At 42.6% G+C, this 22246-nt stretch overlaps 1 protein-coding gene across 1 annotated transcript in view; it reads right to left on the bottom strand.

Annotated features, from left to right (window-relative positions):
- Window positions 1–22246, bottom strand: part of LOC143959299 (A disintegrin and metalloproteinase with thrombospondin motifs 17-like) — a 435585-nt gene that overhangs the window by 386167 nt on the left and 27172 nt on the right. Inside the window, exons 2-3 of the mRNA XM_077467981.1 lie at window positions 19477–19841; window positions 3962–4139 (exon numbers count right to left, since the gene is read on the bottom strand). Coding sequence (XP_077324107.1) covers window positions 3962–4139; window positions 19477–19841 — 543 coding nt within the window. The remainder of the gene's footprint in view (window positions 1–3961; window positions 4140–19476; window positions 19842–22246) is intronic.

Here is a 22246-nt window from a genome sequence, read left to right as displayed (position 1 = left end):
ATAAATAAAGGACAGCCCATAGCGTAATCCCATATGAGGTCGTTTGTGGTGACCCGCATAATAAATGAACTCACTTATTATATATAATAGCTGACATCAATCTACAAGCGCCAAGCTCATATCCTTCTGCCCAGATTTTGTAGTTAGGCATTCGGGTTCCTCTGTTAATATCCTCAGTATGCAGGGGGGAGTTTTAGGCACAAAGAAAGGAAATGCCCATAGTGTAATCCCGTATAACAAGTAATAATAATCATCAGGAAATAAGTATTTATGATCTTCAGCTCCATCTAGTGGCCATAACGCAAGATTTTCCAAACTCAATCAATTTTCATGAATGAAAAAAATAAAAATAAAAATTTCAATCAAGAGAATATAGCTAAAAAAACTTTTTTTTGCCCTCATTTGCACAGGGCAAATGTACTGTTTCAAAGTACGAACGAATAGCTCTGCCAATTATTTTAGAAAGATCTGAAATCTTTCTTAAAACGTGTGTCTATGTCAGCTATCATTTCCTTTATATTATAAAGTGGTTGTGAACCCTCACATATACCCAGGGCCGTCTTTAAGGCAGGGCAAAAGGGGCAGCTGCCCTGGGCCCTGTCATGGTTGTGGGGCCCAAAGCAGCTGCCTCATACTTGCCAACTATCCCAGTTTACATTCCCTTGTCCCTTGAAGTTTTAGTCCTGTGCTGCTACTAATGCTGCCCAGCTCTGCCCTATTGTTGTGTACAGATGACTCACCTGCAGACCCTGTGTTTACATGTAAATACTGGCATTCATATGTAAATAGCAATGACATGCATATGTAAATAGCTGAGGCCAACTGCATTGATATGTAAATAAAGGCACCATTCATAGGTATATCATGCCCCCCTGCAGTAAGGACAAGTTGTGCTGTAACCTATAGCAACCAGTGAGCAGTATTACTGTACAGCAATCTCTAGCAGCCAATCAACAAGCAGAAACCATGTGCTGTAACCTCTACAAACTAATCAGTGAGCCTTAAGGAGTGCTGTAACCTCTAGCAACCAGTCAGTAAGCAGTATATGATATGCTGTAACCTCTGGAAACCAATCGCAATCGCTGCCTGATCTGATACAGTAACTGATTTTAAGTCTAGCTGCTATTTATTGTATGTCTCAGAGAAGGTGGAGAGCGAAATTGCATGGGGGGAGGGGGGCCCTAAGAAAATTTTTGCCCAGGGTCCAATCAATATTAAAGACGGCCCTGCATATACCCAGTGAAGCGACTGGCCTCAGATGATACACAGAGATGAAACAAATCCTCCTACATAAGTTGTACACGTTTTATCTGCAGTCCTCTCTCCTCTACAAGTGCAGAATTTAAACAGATTGTCTAAACTCCTGAAGGCAGGGTGGCGGGAATCTGATGTCACACACTTCACAGGATAGAGCAGGGGGCTGATTGTAATCTGAGATCTAAGTGGAGGTATAGGTTGCACCCCCCCCCCCCCACACCATCTGATATGAAAGCATGCACAACTGAGGCTGTCAATCACCTGCTGTGTGCAGAGTTGTCTCCTGGTATTGTCAGGTGTGGGCATCGATTGCCAAAAGTGACTCATGCAGATAGCAAAGGAACAAGCAGACAGAAATCTCACAAGGTGCTTAGGATTGAGGCAAGTACACAATATAGAAGGATATACTTTGTTCCTTTTTTTTTATTTGAGGTTTACAACCACTTTAGCTGCCTTGCTATGCGTTAGTGATGCCTGGATCACAAAGCTGGCTGAACAGAACTGCATGTCTTTTGGCAGATAAGAAAGTCCATATATGTGCTTTAGCTACTTGATTGGGGTCCAGCTTCAAAATATTCCAGATTTTGTCTGCCGCTCAACTCCGTGATCTGAACTACAAAACAAAGCTCAATCTCTCAAGTCTTGGACATGACAGAGTAACGTGTAAGACCTGCAATTTAACATACTGGCATCCGCATCTTGTTAAAATCAAGAAAAATATCTTTTATTCCAAGAGTCATTATTCCGGAAAATAACATTTTTGCAGTCTTCAGTTACACCTTCCCTTATATGGTGGTACAATGGGAGATTAGGATTTTTTTTTTTTTGCTTTTGAATCCCATAAAAGTTTTATTTAGGCAAGAGAAGGATGACAAGATGACTAAATATGTGCTTACTTTATTGAAAACCTGATTATTATCTCTAGTTTTGTATACGTTTTTATTTTTCTTCCTATATTTATTAGTGGAATACAGATAGAATGCTGTTTTGAGGGAAAGTTTCGGAGGAAAGTGTCACCAAATGAGATCCTTGTGCTCCCAAATAAAAATCTGTACACATCAACTATTTAATGGACCTGTAATCTATTTGGTCCTTGGTCTTGGCCGACTGATAATGGGAATTGGGTAAGCTGGTCTTGGCCAGTCACGCAAAGACCACTTTACCAGATTCCCATAATCAGTCATACAAGACCATACAAGGTAATGGGAATCTGGTAAGATGGTCTTGGCCAGTCACAGAAACACCAACTTACCAGATTCCCATTATCAGTCATACAAAACCATACAAGATAATGGGAATTTGGTCAGTTGGTCTTGTATGACTGATAATGGTAATCTGGTCAGTTGGTCTCAGCCCAATGATCATGAAAATCTGGTAAGTTGGTCTCGGTAGGATGATAATGGTAATTAGGGAAGTTGCTTTTTGTCAATTGACAATGGGATTCTGATAAGTTGGTCTTGCGTGACTGATAATGGAAATCTGGTAAGTTTATCTTGGCTGACTGATCATGGGAATCTGGTAAGCTGGTCTTGGCCAGTCACACAAAGACCAACTTACCAGATTCCATTTGTTAGTCATACAAAGCATACAAGATAATGAGAATCTGGTAAGTTGGTCTTCTATGATGGATAATGGGTATCTGGAAAGTTGGTCTCTGCCCAATGATCATGGGAATCTGGAAAGTTGGTCTCTGCCCAATGATCATGGGAACCTGGAAAGTTGGTCTTGTAGGACTGATCATGGGAATCTGGAAAGTTGGTCTTGTATGACTGATCATGGGAATCTGGAAAGTTGGTCTTGTATGACTGATCATGGGAATCTGGAAAGTTGGTCTTGTATGACTGATCATGGGAATAAGGCAAGTTGCTTTTGGTCAACTGACAATGGGATTCTGTTAAGTTGGTCTTGTATGACTGATAATGGGAATCTGGAAAGTTGGTCAAGTGTGACTGATGGGAATTTAGTAAGTTGATATTGTACAACTAATAATGGGAATCTGTAAAGTTGGTCTCGGCCCAATGATCATAAAAATCTGGTAAGTTGGTCTCGGTTGGATGATAGTGGGAATTAGGCAAGTTGCTTTTTGTCAATTGACAATGGGATTCTGATAAGTTGGTCTTGCGTGACTGATAATGGAGATCTGGTAAGTTTGTCTTGGCTGACTGATCACAGGAATCTGGTAAGCTGGTCTTGGCCAGTCACACAAAGACCAACTTACCAGATTCCCCTTATTAGTCATACAAAGCATACAAGATAATGAGAATCTGGTAAGTTGGTCTTGTATGACTAATAATGGGAATCTGGTAAGTTGGTCTTGTATGACTAATAATGGGAATCTGGTAAGTTGGTCTTGGTCAACCGATAAAAGGGAATCTGGTAAATTGGTCTTGGTTAAGAGATAAAGGGTTAACAGATAAAGGGAATCTGGTAGTTTAGTAACTTCAGTACTCTGCCTTCATTGTCTCCCATTGTGCATTTTTCCATAACGAGTTCCCAAAACTGAGCATTGATTTGCGAGACCCTCGTAGACATTTACATTTCTTCAATACAAAAAAGCCTTAAGTACAGAGGCTTATAGCAACCAATACAAATTATTTATATGTATAAAAAAAAAAATAGACCAGCCGCAGCCCATAGTTCGGGTAAGAAAATGTAGGGAAATGTATGATAGATTTACCCTGTTTTTTTTTTTACCAGCACTTACCTGAAATTACTTGGCAGTTGCTATGTTGAACATCAGGGTTGGAAGATGCACCAGGCTCCTCTACTTGTCGCTTGCGTCTTAGAATATGTTTTCTTCCAGAGAAGGATAAATTTAGATCTGTTGAAGTGTTGGCTGGTTCAATCATCACTTGGTCCTGGCCTATCTGAATATATCCAATCTACAGAAATGACAGATCATTAAATTGACACGAGCAACAATATAACAATATAAACACGCAGCAGACATTTCTGAGCGGTTAGAAATGGACTATAGAGTCTATGTTGTGAGCTTTCAGTATCTTTGAGAATGAATTAACTCAAGCAAGAGAAGTCAGTGATATTTTGTGTTTTGAAAAAAAAAAAAAAAAAAAAGTTATTGATTTTTTTTTTTTTTTTATGTTTCCTTTACAAACACAAATATATTACAAATTAAAAAGAGAGAATCCAGTATCTAGAACACAATTATACCTCCAGTACCAATGTGTCAATCATGGGATAATATATAAAATGATATATAGTCAGCGATGTCTTATTTTACAGATTTTTCACTGCTTGTTAGGAATATAAATTATATACTGTCATAAGTATTGGTATGCCTGCCTTTAAAAACGTACATGAGCTTTAACCACTTCAGCTCCAAAAGGTTTACCCCCCCCCCCCTTTCGTGACCAGGCCGTTTTTTTTTGTGATACAGCACTGCGTTACTTTAACTTTTAATTGGGCGGTCGTGCGACGCTGTGCCCAAATAAAATTTATGTCCCCTTTTAGACACAAATAGATCTGTCTTTTGGTGGTAGTTGTTCAACTCTGCGGTTTTCATTTTTTTTTTTTTTTTTTTTTTGCGCTATAAAACAAAAAAAGATCAACAATTTTGAAAAAATAAAAAACACTTTTTTTTAGCTTTCTGCTATAAAACAGATGCAAAAAAAAAAAAAAAAAAATTCTTCATCAGTTTAGGGCAATAGATTCAAAATTGTTGGTCATAAAAGACCCAATAAGCGTATATTGATTGGTTTGTGCAAAATTGATAGAGTCTACAAACCATGGGATAGTTTTATGGAATTTTATATTTATTTATACTAGTAATGGCAGTGATCAGTGACTTATTGTGGGACTGTGACATTGCTGAGGACAAATCGGACAGGAAGTGACACTTTTTTTTTTAGGGACCAGTGCTAAAATAATATGCACTGTTACTGTACCAATGACACTGGCAGTGAAGGGGTTAACATCAGGGGTGATCAAAGGGTTACATATGTTCCCTGGTAGTGTTTTCAAACCGTGGGGGAAGACAGAGATCCGTGTTCCGTGTCAAGTTCCACCACCCCAAACTCGCTCATCCATGTCTTTATGGACCTTGATTTGTGCATTTGTGGTCCAAATCATTTGGTGGAGGGGGGATTATGGTGTGGGGGTTGGGCTTGACCCTTTAGCTCCAGTGAAGGGAACTCTTAAGGCGTCAGCAAACCAAGACATTTTGGATGATTTCATGGCCCCAACTTTGTGGGAACAGTTTGGGATGGCCCCTTCCCGTTTTAACATGACTGGGCACCAGTGCACAAAGCAAGTGCCATAAAAGACATAGCTGAGCCAGTTTGGGGTGGAGGAAGTGGGGTGGAGGAAGTTGACTGGCCTGTACAGAGTCCTAACCTCAACCCAATAGAACACCTTTGGGATGAATTGGAGCGCAGAGTGCGAGCCAGGTCTTCTAGTCCAACATCAGTGCCTGACCTCACAAATGCGCTTCTGGAAGAATGGTTAAACACTCCCATAGACACACTCCTAAACCTTGTGGACGGCCTTCCCAGAAGGGTTGAAGCTGTTATAGCTGCAAAGGGCGGGCCAACTCAATATTGAACCCTACGGACTAAGACTGGGATGCCATTAAATTTCACGTGTGTACCAATAATTTTGGTAATATAGTGTATATGGTATTGGCTAACGTTTTTGTATTAGGAGGAAATTAAAATTATAGGATGGGTACACCCATGTCCGTGTAAAGCATTGGTGCTCAACCTGTGGCCCTCCAGCTGTTGGGGAACTACAACTCTTATGAGGCATTGCAAGGCTGTCAGTTGAAAAAGTATTACTCCCAAAGGCAGAGGCATGATGGGACTTGTAGTTGAAGGGCCACAGATTGAGTACCAATGGTGTAAAGGCAGACGTCCCAATATTTTTGACAATATAGTGTATTAATAAATGATTTAAATTCTTTATTTGAAACGCCAACATAGTGGAGCACATGGTTAAAGACAGATGTGACTTGTGGATACATACATGAATGAACAGTATCAACTTTAAAATTTCTAAATATTAAGAGTATGGTTTAAACCACAGGAAAAAAAAAGAAAAAAAAAAAAAAACCTATGAAAACAGGAAGCTACAAGCAAAAATTATGGGAGTAACTGTAGCTCTGACTCTTATTTTTCATTTTCTGGGGGATTGGTGGAATCTGCATTGGGATACAAAAAAGAAGGTGGTAGGGGAAAGTGAAGGGGGGGGGGGGGGGGCAGGATCGGAAGGGAGAAGCCTAATCTTTCAAGCTCACCATTTTGGTGCTCCAACTAAGGCCAGGTTCACACTAAGTGTGGCCTCAGCTTGCAGCAGGGGTCCGGCCCGTCCCTGTTCTCCATTTCAGGGGCAAATCAGGTCCAAATATTTGCCTGAATACGGACCTGAAATGGAGCCAGACATGCAGAGGACCCTTTTTTTTCAGTGCGGACCGCGGCCGCCCTGGACCTTTGTGAACTGGCTCCATTGAGAGCCGGTCAGTGTCTCCCGTCATGCAAATTGGATGCGGAGAAACCCAAATCAAATTCGCACTAGTGTGAACCCAGCTGGCTTCGTCATGGCCTCTATATAAGAACCAGGGGGGTCCAGATTTTGAAGTGCTTTTCTGATCGTTCCTTCAGGTCAGCCGTCTGTTGCTCCATTAACTATGTCAGCCATGCAGTCCAGCCACTGCTCAATGGTGGGCGGAGAGGATCTTTTCCATATGGCCAGTATGCAGGCCTTGGCTACACTGAGGAGGTGATTAAGTAGGAAAATGTATAACTTGTGACATTGGGGTAACATGCAATAAAAAGGCTGAAGGGTGATCTGCAAGAGACACGTACGTCACCCTGTGAATAGTGGATTTAACTTTCATCCAGAAACCTAGCAGACGAGGGCATTCCCCGAAAATGTGAAGCAGAGTACCAATTTCCCATTGACCTCTCCAAATAGGGGGGGGGGGGGGTATTGGTTGGTTGATCTTGTGTAGGACCTGTGGGGTTTGGTCACAAAGTCATAGTTTTGTATACATTTATCTAAAGAGTTGGCATTGGACGCCTTATGGGCACAAAAGGAAAATCTGGTCTTTTAGAAACTGCGTTAGTGTGGTCTGCAGTTCGTCTTTCATTTTACTTAAAAAGGTAAAAAGTTACGCGGTTGGAATTCTGAGGTCAGCATAATACAAGGCAAAGATCGTCAGTGCCTTAATGGCGTTTTGTCTAGACAAAGACTTTAAAAAGGGGAGAGTGGATGCAAGTCGTGATGTAGCCAGAACAGCAATTGGAGGTGGGAACCTAGGGGGATATACAAATAATGAAATGCCCATAGTCTGGGTACAGGTGCACTTTAAAAAGGACAGTCTACAAAGCCTATAGCAGAAAACAGAAGCGTGCCCTAAGCAACGTTATTATTCTTGAGTGTTCTGGACACAAACTAGCCATTGCATGTGAAATGTTTCGATCCATCAGTAGAATAACCGAGTCCTTACAATGTCTATCTGCCATCACCATCCAGAAAGCCATTTGCAAACTTTTACGACAAAATGATCTTGTAACTTACAACTTAGCTTACTACCAATTGTAATCTTTACTTGATCCCTCAAAGTTCGAACCGGATTGCAAGCAAGTAACTTCCTAGCAGTGATGTTCATTTTCTGCAGTTGGCAGAAAAGTGGTTGCCGAGTATTCCTCGAAGACATGTAAAAAAAAAACAAGACACAGGAAGAGAGTCACCCAGAGCCTGGAGCTCAGGAGAGGCTTCCCTTCCCTACACAAGTCCTGCCAAGAACAATTCAAGGTTTTTCCTATAAAAATAAAACCCTTGAAACACAGGGAGGACCTACAGGAGAGATTTATCTCAGGTACTTGTGATCATTTCTGCTTGGTTGACCTGGTAGGAGGGTGTGGATGAATCAAAGAGATAAAAGTCATGAGAGGACAGATCTATCTGCATTCTAGGAAATGTTCAGCAAAGCAATACCTTTCAGATCTCGACAGAACCGAAGTCATTCATTCCAGTATGAGGTGCAGCTAAGAAAACAAAAAAGAAAAAAGGGAGGTCCGATCGCACTATATATATCAGCAATCTGACATGTGCACAGCACGCTCGGATGGCTTCATACATGCAGGAACACCAAGCCGTAATGGCAACAACTGTATTTCTGCTGGACATTATGTCTTCTTTGTATGAATGGTATAGAAGGTGCAAATTTTGGCATCCAATATCTTTGGCATCCAAACTTGGTATCCAAGACACCACAAAACTAGTTACGTCTCCCTGGCTTCCACAAGGCCAGCAACACTTTCACTGTAATGTCACCGCATAAAGGATTAATAGAGAATGATCCAGAGGTCTCTGTGCAGGGTCCATTTTATTAGATCAGTTTAAAAAGCAACTAAAACCTTTAATTATAAACTGAGCATATAAAATTTAACTCATCCCAAAGTTGCCAATTACTGATAAGCTCATCACAACTTCAATCCCATGATTTGTGGCAAACATCAGCGTGTCTTCGAAACCGCTTTTTGGCATCATAGTCGTAAAATATTAAAAAGGTCATTTCTGATTCACCAGATGGCCAATGCACCCAACACACTTCAAAAAAGGTACCTTGTGTCTTATTTGGTCTCCAGTCATGTAGCGGTGCCTAAAGCGGAGGGCAGAAATCTGGGAAAGTGAGGTCATTGGTGTCCTGCAGTCTTGGTCAACTGCAGGGTCGGCAGTCAAAATACAGTTGCTGAGTCAGGAGATTCCTCCATCTGCGCTGTGTAGTGGGGGATGGAGTAATCAGCGTACGGACAGCTTTACTCTTTAAAGAGGGTCAAGAAGACAAAACCTCCAATATTAACACAGAGGGCAACACAAAGTCTTAACAAGGTTCTAGCCTTTACCCATAACATTACAGACAAAAACCATATCAATAGCCTCATCCTTGTTACAGATAATGCCGTGTACACACGATCAAATTGTCCGGCGTACTTAGTCCGCCGAAACGCATTTCACCGGACAATTCGATCGTGTGTGGGCTTCAGCTGACTTTTCCAGCGTAAAGTCCGGCAGAATTAGAAAGTATTTTTGCAGTCCAATCTTTCCGCCGGACTTGGGTTTCAGCGGACAATTTCCTTTGTCAGTGTGCTAGTCCGGCAGACTAAGAATGACGCATGCTCAGAAGCAAGTACGAAAAGGAAGCTATTGGCTACTGGCTATTGAACTTCCTTTTTCTAGTCCTGTCGTACATGCTGTACGTCAGTCATCGCGCTAGCAAACGCCGAACTTTCTGTGTGTCCATGTGTGGCCAAGTCCGTTCGGTAGAAAGTCCGCCGGACTATCCGCCGGATTGTTTGCTGGACTAAGTACGCCGGACAATTCGCTCGTGTGTACGTGGCATTAGAGTAGCAAACCTGAACCGGTCATTGGTGTCCTTACTGGCAGGCAACAGTCACCTTCCTCCTAGTGACCACTCGTGTCAATGGCACATTATAATTTTGTAAAATGTCAAAGAATGAGATGCATCAACCATAATCTCTGATGTGCAAGGCATGTGTTCGAACAGACAAGAACATGGAAGCCATTATTTACATCAGGATTTCTACCATTCTGTAATCTGCAGACCTAAATCTTGGACTAGGAAACAGATGCTGACTCTAAACAAGCCTTCTGGAAAGTAGGGTAGATGAAGCCATTTAGAGGCTCTCAAAATTTAGAGTTGGGACTGCAGTTAATACTGGGGTGCTGTGAAGTGGCTCAGCAGATTACATATGTATTTGCAAATGTGTGAAATCTAAACCCGTTTTTAATGCATACTATTAGACAGGATAATTTGGTTGGTTGCAAGCTGGTCAGCAAGTTCAGCTGAGAATTTTCTTTTGTTTTGTTTGACTTGTGTAGCCCTTATATGTGCTCCTTACTGCAAATGCCCATTATAGGTGGGGGCAGTGGGAATTTGTTTGTACTGTTGGAATACTGGTGAGGGGACACACTGGACACCATTGCTGCCATAGTGCTATATGCTGGGTGTCCAGTGTGTCCTGGTGCCTTTAAGGAGGGATGGGCTCCCTCCAGGCTCACCTGCCCTCTGCCTATCCATTACAAATGCATGCGCTTCTACTATGGAGGCTCTCAAAATTTTGAGTTAGGACTGCAGATACTACTGGGGTGCTGTGACGTGGTTCTGCAGCTTACGCATGTATTGGTAAATGTGTGCAAACTAAACTTCTGTTTTTAACTAATACTGTTCGGATAATTTGGTTGGTGCTGGGAATTTTCTTTGGTTTTGTTTGATAGATGAAGCCATTGTTAGGGGAAGAATTGATGTACTTGAGAGGTCATAAATAACCGCACATATTAAAATTAGATGTGAACCCAAGTTTTTCCAACCTAACAGGGCATCGAGATTTAAGATGTGGTGGCCCACGTAGGTCTGAAGGTTTCAGCCCTTAAGGACTGACCAACAATCTCTGTGACATCCACCAAAAAAGAAAAGAGGGAGCTGGGAGAGTCCTCAAAATGTAGTTAGTTGGCCAAGAACTGATAATTGGCTGCAAAGGTTCATCAATAGGAAAAAACGAAAATGTGAAAATATCTTACATCTGTTTAGGGTTCCAGCACCCTATGGGGTGAAACCTAACTTTGAGCGTGTGGTTGGAGAAAACCCTGTCTCCATGCAGGACAAGGTTGGTCGCCCTCGATGCCATGGGGGTCCCAATCCTGAGTCCTTTTGGATCCTCTGTAGCCAGTTGGTGGTCTGAACGGCAGAGGCCCCCTTTTACACATATCTAAGGATAGGTCAGAGTCATCTGGTTTGATGAACATAAAATTGCTTTATTTCACCTTAAATTAACAAGTTTTTGCAAGCACTGCTTCTAAATCTTAAAAAAAAAAAAAAAAAAACTTCCAATATACTGTTGCTGCTGAGTACATCTACCTGACCCCGCATGGAACGCATTACTTTGGGTGCTGTTGCTAGCTGGTACCAGTCTCGAACTTGCGGGCACGTTGTACCTCAAAATGGAATCCTTTAGTTTGACCTCCGTAGCGCGCACAGAGGGGTGACAAGGTCATCACTTTAAGTGAATGTCACCGTAGAGCAAGTGAAAGTCACAGGAGAATAAAATGTGGATCATATTGTAAAATTAGATGGGATTTCCAAAATAAAAGAACATTTTAAAAAGGTTCAACGGTACATGAACTGCTACATGCAAGGGCGGTACCAAAAGTAATGCGAAAGTGGGCATAACTTGTTTTTATTAATTTACATGGGTCGTTCAAATCACATGTTGGTAGAGCAACTCTTTCTACATAGTAACGCATCTTCTTATTCTTTTTTTTATTGCAGTTAAGTAATGGATTCCAAGCAGAAGCATCATTGATTTCTTGATGGAGGGGTACAAGATATCCACCATCTACAGAAGATTACAAAGTGTTTATGGAGATGACAGCATTGTCAAGAGCAATGTCTTCACATTGGTGACTTATCAGTAATGTCATCTCCGTAAACATTCTGTAGCCTTCTGTAGATGGTGGACAGTCTGCACCCCTTCTTCTTCAAGAACTCCATTACATAATAATGCTACATTTTTTATTTCCCTTTCTTGCTAGCTACTGGCACATACATGCATCTCATCTCTTATCTTTCTGTCTACCTTAGATACAATTATCTCACTTATGCTGTAGAACATTGTTTGGTGGTGCCTTCATAGACTTGACTCATTTTGAATGACTTTTCATTCAAGTACCATGTACATTTTTCGTAGAATGAACACGATCTATTTCCAGAATAACTTTGGCATGTGATTGCACATAAGACCAATTACAATTTTTCTCGGCCAAGAGTGAATTCAACGACTGGAAATTCCTTCACTCTCATTAGGTTTGACAAAACATTTAATATCCTTTACCTTCTAATTTTTTCACTTGCTCTGGTCAAAACTAGTTGTTGAATCTTTCCCTTTAACTCTTATGCCGCGTACACACGAGCGGATTGTATGGCGTACTTAGTCCGTCATACAATCCGACGGACAGTCCGTCATACTTTCCACTGAACGGACTTGACCACACACGGATACCCAAACAGTCCGACGAAAGCTTGCGCGATGACGTGTACAGCACGTACGACGGGACTAGAAATAGGAAGTCCAATACACAGCAAAGCACCTTTACGCCGTGTAAATCCTTTCTGGGCATGCGCCATTCTTAGTCCGTCCAACTAGCACACTGACGACCGTATTGTCCGCTGAAACCAAAAGTATGACGGACAGAATTACGGAAAATCCGAAATACTTAGTACGCCGGACTGCACGCTGAAAAAGTCTGCTGAAGCCCACACACGAGCGGATTGTCCGCTGAAATGTGTTTCGACGGACTAAGTACGCCATAGAGTCCGCCCGTGTGTACGCGGCATTAGATAAATCAAAAGGAATGCTCTGAAAATGACAATTTTCTAATGAAAAACTGGCATAAGGCCAGTTTTAGGTACAATGACTGATGAGATTTCTGAAAATTGCAATGTTTGTAGCTGCTGACTTTTTTTTTTTAAAATGTTTGCGGCTGGAACTCCACTTCAACCAAATTAAAGCGGAGGTCCACCCTAAAGTGGACCTTCCGCTCATTGGAATCCTCCTCCCCTCCGGCGCCACAATTGGCACCTTTCAGGGGGGAGGGGGGTGCAGGTACCTGTACAGTACAGGTATCTGCACCCACTTCCGGGATAGCTCTCTGCGGAAAGGGGCGTAGATCTACGCCCCTTTCCAAAAGTCCCCCGCTGCCTGCTGGGAAACACACAGATCCCAGAGGCAGCGGGTCCATCCTTATTGTGCAGCGCGACTCGTGCATGTGCAGTAGGGAACCAGGAAATGAAGCCGAAAGGCTCCACTTCCTGATTCCCATACCCAAGATGGCGGCGGCAGCACCCGAGAGACGATCGAGAGATCGGCTTTGGGTGCCGACATCGCGGGCGCGCTGGGCGGGTAAGTCTCCTTATTTTAAAAGTCAGCAGCTGCTGTATTTGTAGCTGCTGGCTTAAAAAAAAAAAAAAAAAAACGGCCGAACTCCCGGCGGACTCACGCTTTAAAGACTTATCAAGTGCAGGGCAACAGAAACCATCAACTCTGACTCACTGATGAAAGTTTTTTCCCAACACTATCCATATGCTGTGGGTCTAGGAAAAATACAAATACAAAACAGTGCCAGTCAAGCAGAGGAGTGGGAATTGGAGGCAATCTATGGACATCTACCATCACCTTTCTCAACTTTTTGCTAAAATCAAAAGTTTCTTAAAATTTGATGTTTAGAGAAAATAATGACCTTTACATTGGTGGCTAGTGGGACGAATGTTTCTTACACTGGTGGTTAGTAGGAAAAACTTCCCTTAGATTAGTGGTTAGAGGGAAGAATGTTCTTTACATTGGTGGTTCGCGAGAAGAATGTTCTGACATTGGTGGGAAGAATGTTCCTTAAAATTGATGTTTAAAAGAAAGAACATCCTTTACATTGGTGGTTAGGGTGAAGAATGTTCCTTACTGGGAAAAACGCCCCCTTACATAGATAGTGATTGGGAAGAATGCCTCTCACATTGGTGGACAGTGGGAAGGGTTGTCCCCTTATACTGGTGGACAGTGGAAAGGATTGTCCCCTTATACTGGTGGACAGTGGAAAGGATTGTCCCCTTATACTGGTGGACAGTGGAAAGGATTGTCCCCTTATACTGGTGGACAGTGGAAAGGATTGTCCCCTTATACTGGTGGACAGTGGAAAGAATTGTCCCCTTATACTCGTGGACAGTGGAAAGGATTGTCCCCTTATACTCGTGGACAGTGGAAAGGATTGTCCCCTTATACTCGTGGACAGTGGAAAGGATTGTCCCCTTATACTCGTGGACAGTGGAAAGGATTGTCCCCTTATACTCGTGGACAGTGGAAAGGATTGTCCCCTTATACTCGTGGACAGTGGAAAGGATTGTCCCCTTATACTCGTGGACAGTGGAAAGGATTGTCCCCTTATACTCGTGGACAGTGGAAAGGATTGTCCCCTTATACTCGTGGACAGTGGAAAGGATTGTCCCCTTATACTCGTGGACAGTGGGAAGGATTGTCCCCTTATACTCGTGGACAGTGGGAAGGATTGTCCCCTTATACTCGTGGACAGTGGGAAGGATTGTCCCCTTATACTCGTGGACAGTGGGAAGGATTGTCCCCTTATACTCGTGGACAGTGGGAAGGATTGTCCCCTTATACTCGTGGACAGTGGGAAGGATTGTCCCCTTATACTCGTGGACAGTGGGAAGGATTGTCCCCTTATACTCGTGGACAGTGGGAAGGATTGTCCCCTTATACTCGTGGACAGTGGGAAGGATTGTCCCCTTATACTCGTGGACAGTGGGAAGGATTGTCCCCTTATACTCGTGGACAGTGGGAAGGATTGTCCCCTTATACTCGTGGACAGTGGGAAGGATTGTCCCCTTATACTCGTGGACAGTGGGAAGGATTGTCCCCTTATACTCGTGGACAGTGGGAAGGATTGTCCCCTTATACTCGTGGACAGTGGGAAGGATTGTCCCCTTATACTCGTGGACAGTGGGAAGGATTGTCCTCATATTGGTGGACAGTGGGAAGGATTGTCCTCATATTGGTGGACAGTGGGAAGGATTGTCCCCTGGGCATTGGTATCAATTACATCACATTAAACCGCCCGACTTGAGTATTTCAAATAATGCACTTCTTACACTAGTGTTCAGTGGAGAGAATGCCTCCTTACATTGGTGGTCAATGAGAAAAATGCCCCGTACAGTGGTAGTCAGAATGTCCTCTTTGACGGCAGCTAAAAAGATCAATGGTTTCATACCACTGGTTCTGCCAAGTGGCACTGGACACAAAACTATCAAATTATTATTATACACGATTTATATAGCGCCAACAGTTTACGCAGCACTTTAGAATGTATGGGGGGGGGGGGGGGGGGGCGCAACACAATTACAGTACAATACAAAAGGTACAGGAGGGCCCGGCTCGTAGAGCTTGCATTCTAAAGGGAGGGGGTGGTGGTACAAAAGGTAATAGCTTTTATAGAATGATTTGATGGGGGTGGCTCGGCGACAGTTAGGTGGGTGTGGGATAGGCTTTATCTAAACACCATCAGATGGGAGGTCAGTCAGCCACAGCTCAAGGAACTTTGTGACGCCACATTAATTTCATAAGACATCTAACTGTTACCACTTAGATCAAATTAAAAACACTCACTTGCTGTAATTAAAGAAACTGGGGCTTGTGAAGAAAAAATACATAGCTATAGATTCAAGGTAAATGCATAGTATAACATTTTTCTTGAAAATGTAAAAAAAGCATGTGCAATGTAATGATATAGAGGTTTCTACAAAATTGCAGAAATATTATTCTACTTAGCTCTCCGGCTAGAAGGAGCTTATCTACCCAAGTCTACCATCTGCCAAAGTCATCCTTATCAGAGATCCAGAAGAATTAAAAAAAAAAAAAAAATGGAGACAGTTTGGAATGTAGCGCCAGAGCCATTTGCCAATCCATACTGACATCTGTCATACCAGGAATGCTTACCACTCCCAACATAAACATTATCATATGACTGCAACACACTTGTAGGTGTCAAACCGAATAAAATAATCAATCTGTCTCCTAGATATGTCACAGTAGTAAGGAGAAACTGCTAATACATAAGACGTGTTCACCATTTTAGTATATTAGGTTTCTTCACCCGTAGGGTCCAATCTTCTGTTTGACAGTCTACTTTTAAAAAAAATTATCCTCAGGCAAAACAATTATACTATGTATGGCACCTTCCCCCTTTGGGGTTCCAAGGATTTCCAAGGATTTTCTACTAGGAAAGAGCTGTAACAACTGTTACTTACTAGCAAGTCTTTTCTTGCCATTAGGGAAAAACCTTTGTTTGTTCCGAACCCAGAAAACAGCTGTCATTCCTGGCCTGGTGAACTTCGGGTGGGTGAGTCCCCACTTTCGAAGCGCATGTACACAAAATGGTTGGGGAGGTTTGTGACATCATTACCCCAATATGGCCACATAGCCAGAGTAGGCCAATGACTTAAGCCATATTGGGTCAATGATGTCACAAACATCCTCGCCCCTTTGTGTATGTTCATTGCAGGGCAGGAAATCCCCTGCCCAAAGTTTATTGGCTCAGGAATGACAGGTGATTTATGGATTAGGACCCAAACTTGTTCATAATCATAACACACACAAGCTCATTCTTACCTGACATACGAGCAACATAGGCATATGGCTTGGACAGCAATATTCATGGACATACTGCACATGGTTTGCATATTTACACTTTTTATTAATAGTAGGATTGCGACCTTTCATATTTTTACTAGAGTGGAAAAAAAAAAAAAAAAAAAGAGACCAAGTGGTCCATCGAGTCCATCCCATTTTTTTCTTATATCTAAACAGGTTTTTGTTCATTTTTAATGAACTTTTCAAACTTTCAAACTGTTTATTTTTAAACTTTTTTGTCTAAGCCTCAGTTCCCACTGCAACGACATGGGATACCAAATTGTGAGACCCCAAGTCGCATGACATGTCAAATTCAATGTTTCCCTATGAGAGCCCTCTTAACGGATACCACACAAGTCGCTGCGACTTTAGAAAAGGTTCCTACACTATTTTGGTTGGACTTGGATGCAATGTTAGCCCCGGTTTTAGCTCCTAAAGAGCGTCCAAGTGGTATCAATTTGGAAGGAAGTTGCAGGCCAGTCATAGGCAAAGTCGTACGACTTTGCCGCTGCAGCAATGTGAACTAAGCCAGAGTATAGATATACGTTTGTCTCAAGCATGTTTGAATACACTTACTGTTGCAAATTATTCCAAGCATCAACTACTCTTTCAGTAAAATACCACCAAGATAAGTTTTGAATTTGCCTCCAGCTAGTTTAAGGTCATGTCCCCATGTTCTTGATCTTGGTTTCATACTAAAAATTCTGCCCTCCTGAACCTTATTCACACTCTTTATGTATTTAGAGGTTTCAGTCATGTCTCCACTTTCCTTTCTTTCTTCCAGACGGAACATAATAAAGTTCCTCCTGATGCGTTTTATTGATCAGGACCTTTCACCAATTTTGCCTCTGCCTATCTCATCAATATCTTTATGTGAGGCCTCCAGAACTGGACAGAGTACTCCCAAAACTGGCCCAGTGTGTATACAAGTGGAGTAAAGCTGGCCATCGCTAGATTGATATTTTCAATCATTGTCAAATTTTCATCATGCACAACAGACGATCGACTTCTGTCAAAATAGGAATGTTGGAGAACAGTCCCAAACTTTGAATACATAATCTCAGCGTGGGAGATTCCTTCATGCACCTCACTTGTGTGGATGGCCAGCTTAAAGACAATAAAATTTGTTCAAAAGACACAATCACTACGACCTCTTTTCGTTGGAAGGGCAGAATTCTTGGTTAGGCAACATTGGTAGACTTGCCAACTGAGAAGCATCAAAAAAATAAAATAAAATATTTGTCAAACATATTGAAAACGTATTGGCACGTTTATAAACCAGTTATTCTGCCATTTACCGTCTTAAATAAATATGACTGATTCACCACCAGTGAACTTTTAGTGAAAGTACTTTATAAAAATGTACCTAATTAGTGTTGTGGCCCCTTTCACACGGCCGTTCAAATTAGGTCCACCTGTCATTTTTGGGTAGACCCGATTGGAAAGTCCATGCATCCTTAAGGACAGGTGGGTGTAAACTGACTTGTGTCCATTTTCACCCACCTACCTCCTGGTCCAATCAAGTGTGCTATATAAAAATAAAAATAAAAAAAGGCAGATGAACTATGCTCTTCCATTTAGGTTTAGCGGATCTGAGGGTATTCGGGCGTAAAACGGACAGCAGAGTCTATTTCAGTGATTCTCGACCAGGGTTCTGTGGAACCCTAGCGTTCTTTGAGAGGTTGCTAGGGGTTCCTTTAGCATTGGGCAATTCTGCCTCTCAGTCAAGTTCCTACTGACACCATTGATCTTTTTAACTATCTGTAAGGAGGTAATTCTTACCAATGACCATAACTGAAAGGACCATCCTTCCCACTGACCATCACACTATTGTATCATGAGTTGTAGATTACTAATTTTTAGCAGGGGTTCCCTGAGACTGGAGAACTATTTCAAGGGTTCCTCTGTGCTGAAAAGGTTGAGAAAGGCTGGTCTATTTACTCCCAGCTGCCCATAGAGCACAGCGTGCTCTGTCCATGTTCGCTCATCTGCCCTCTCTGCTCCCATCAGTAGGGGATCTGTGAGCTAATCCCCTTCTGATCAGAACTGAATCTGCTCCATGTGAAAAGGGGCCTTAGAGCTTGGAAATTGCCAATTCAATTTTTTTTTTTTTTTGGAGGAGGGGGGGTTCCCTGCAACAGAGACACAAAAAAAAATAAAAAAAATACAAAAAAAACTTTTTGGTAGAGTGGAGAATGGTTGCCCATTAGTAAATTAACTCCAATAGTCCAATCTACTAATGGGATACTCAACTTTAAATTCCAACTTCGGGAATTTTGAGAATTATCCCTGTTATTGGTGTCCTTAGCCCTGCATTGGACATGTTTCCCCCCAAGAGACAGTCCACTTTGAGAGTGTGGGGGAGCGCCATCCTCAAGGAGAGAAGAGGATCAAGGTCGGCCAAAGATGGATTGATTTTCTTTCCTGCAACTGCGGGTTGCAGGAATGAAAATAGTTTCATTCCCCCAACAAAGTTAGCGTTGATGGGGGGAATCCCTCCCGCTGAGCCATTGTTTTCTCCCAACGGGGGAAGCCGTACCCTGCTGGGAGAACACAGTGATTATCGCTTTTACAGCCACTAGCAATAATCGCATGTAAAACCCGTCAGGCTGGTTGTATCAATCAAATTGGGTACATTTGGCCCGCCCATAAATGGTTTGAATCTCAGCCGGTTCCTGGTGAACCAGCCAAAATTCAAACCATTTAAGGCCAGCTTAAGTAACAGTGATTCTCTTCTCTCCTAGACGAAACAAGCAATTAACCTTAACCAATTTGGATGCAGCCGCACTGCAAGGGATAATTTTCAAATTTTCCAGAATTTGGGTTTAAATCAGCGCAACTCGTGATATCTACACCAACCTCAAGCGTATTTTTGTTCGCTGTTCACACAAAATCTCGTGAGGAAATATGTAGCTGAGATGGAACTACAAATGTCCACATGACTCTAGCGTAGATAGCAATTTGCAGAAGAACAAAAACATATACACACCAGTCCTGAGCACGTGCTGAGTGATGCAAAAGACCCGTTATGGTTCAAAACTTCTCCAGTATAGATGCAAAGATCGTCCACAGGGATCCTGGTCTGGATGTTCTCTCCGAGCTCTGTTCTCTCCTCTACTGTAAATCCCGAAGCCAGAAATCTGAGGTTCCTTTGCAGGTGCAAATGTAGATTTTGACCCAAGGCTGGTAGATGGATGTACATATTGTCCGGGTGGCTTTCTACGCCTCTTGCAACAGACCGCGGCCTTCGAATGTTAGAAAAGACTGACTCATCTCCTTGCAGTGGCAGAGGCACCTCTCCAGCCCATAATAACTGCGGGATCACAACTTCGACTTCTGGGTCAGAGCATTCAGCTGCAAAACAAATTGTGATTCACATATGAAGGTGATGTCAGTAGCTACGATGTTTTTCCCAACCAGTCATACCACAGCCAATACAGCGTGCAAGTCCTCACAACAATGTACTTGGGTCAGCCCAAAAAGAAATTGTATGTTCTAGGGCAGCGATTGTCAACCTTTTTTCAGTTGCGGTTACCTTTAAAAAGTATGCAAAGCCTTGAGTCACCCCAGTTCAAAATATAAAAAATAAAAATCATAAATGTTATCAATGGAAAACCTGAGCCTGGGACAATGCACACAACCGGCCTTGATGAAGCCTTCCCTCTCATCAGAGGTTCCCCTATGACATTACAGCCCTCCTTCACATTAGGGTCCCCCTATTATGTCAAGTCTCCCCACCATATCAGCATCCCCCTATATATTAGAGGCCCCCCTATCACCTCACACATGAGTCCACATCATATAATCTCTCCATCACATCAAAAATCTCCCCATCCATCACACCAAAGTTTCCCCCACATCACACCAAATGTTTCCCCACATCACACCAAATGTTTCCCCCACATCACACCAAAGTTTCCCCCACATCACACCAAAGTTTCCCCCACATCACACCAAAGTTTCCCCCACATCACACCAAAGTTTCCCCCACATCACACCAAAGTTTCCCCCACATCACACCAAAGTTTCCCCCACATCACACCAAAGTTTCCCCCACATCACACCAAAGTTTCCCCCACATCACACCAAAGTTTCCCCCACATCACACCAAAGTTTCCCCCACATCACACCAAAGTTTCCCCCACATCACACCAAAGTTTCCCCCACATCACACCAAAGTTTCCCCCACATCACACCAAAGTTTCCCCCACATCACACCAAAGTTTCCCCCACATCACACCAAAGTTTCCCCCACATCACACCAAAGTTTCCCCCACATCACACCAAAAAGTTTCCCCCCCATCACACCAAAGTAAAAAAATGGAACAAATTCCCCCACAAAGGGGTTTTTAGGCAGCAAGACAATAAATGTATAACGGTATGATATAAAAAATTTCCAATATTTATTAATGTAGAAAAATGTAGCACATAGGTTAAAACATGAGCTCCACTGAACAATTAGAGAAAATTAAATTCAAAGTAATAATACAAGGAATATATAAAAAATACCAATGAATGTGCAATAGCAGACACGACTATTACTAACACTGTACAGATACGACAACAGTGAAGATATAGTGCTAACGCGTTTCAACCCACCAAGGGGTCTAATTCAGAGGAATGGTCTGCTATAAAACAAAAATGTAGTAAATATATACATCAAATAATGCTCATCTATAATAGGGGTACCTAATAATTTAATATGATTACCCGATAATGCACATCCAAAGAGATGGAAGAAATAATTCCAGTGGAGTTCCCTTTTAATTTTCTAATAATAATAATTCTAATAATAATTTTCTAATAAATATTGGAAATCTTATATATCATACCGTTATACATTTATTGTCTTGCTGCCTAAAAACCCCTTTGTGGGGGAATTTGTTCCATTTTTTATGTCTGTTCGGGGTGAGCAGCACTCTCCAAGCCCTTTGGGCAGTGTGTTCTTTTCCATTGCCATCACATCAAAGTTTCCCCCATCACACCAAAGTTTCCCCCATCACATCACCCACCACCAGCAGCTCGGCAAAGGGCGAGAGATGGAGGAGGTCTGAAGAAGGCAGATTTCTGTCTTCTACTGAATGCCGAGGGTGGCACTGCATGCCGCCTGCCCTGGCTCATAGTCCTATATTGCCATGGTGCAGACGTTCTGGCTGCCATAACTATTGCAACAAATGATGCCATGCATCCAGGCCCTAGAGCAGCATTAGTTATGGTGCTGGCAGCTGGTCCACCTGCACCATGGCTACTTATGGTGCTGATTCAGGGTAAATGGGGTCCTGGGTTGCCGGCACCCATGGGGAACATAGATGAAACCCTGGTGGAGAAACACTGTGCTTGGGTTTCCAATATTTAGATCTTGCCAGCCCAGGTAAACACCCCCCCCCCCCCAAGGGGTGCCATCAATATCTCACACAAAGGGGTTAAATTGGAACTCATCTGGGAAGGCTGTCTACAAGGTTTAGGAGTTTGTCTATGGGAATGTTTGACCATTCTTCCAGAAGCGCATTTGTGAGGTCAGGCATGGATGTTGGATGGCAGTCTCCGTTCAAATCCATCCCAAAGGTGTTCTGTTGGATTGAGATCAGGAGATGCAGGCCAGTCAAGTTCCTCCACCCCAAACTCGCTCACCCACGTCTTTCAGGACCTTGCATTGTGCACTGGTTCAAATCATTTGGTAGGGGGGGGGGGGGGGGGGATTATGGTTTGAGGTCTTTTTTTTTTTTTTTTTGCAGGGGTTGGGTTTGGCCACTTAGTTT

The sequence above is a fragment of the Lithobates pipiens genome, unplaced genomic scaffold (assembly GCF_037356315.1).
Source record: "Lithobates pipiens isolate NorthernLeopardFrog02 unplaced genomic scaffold, aLitPip1_a1.2 Scaffold_7, whole genome shotgun sequence".
Lineage (NCBI taxonomy): Eukaryota > Metazoa > Chordata > Amphibia > Anura > Ranidae > Lithobates > Lithobates pipiens.
The sequence above is the reverse complement of the archived record's forward strand: the minus strand, read 5'-3'. Positions and strand labels throughout refer to the sequence as shown.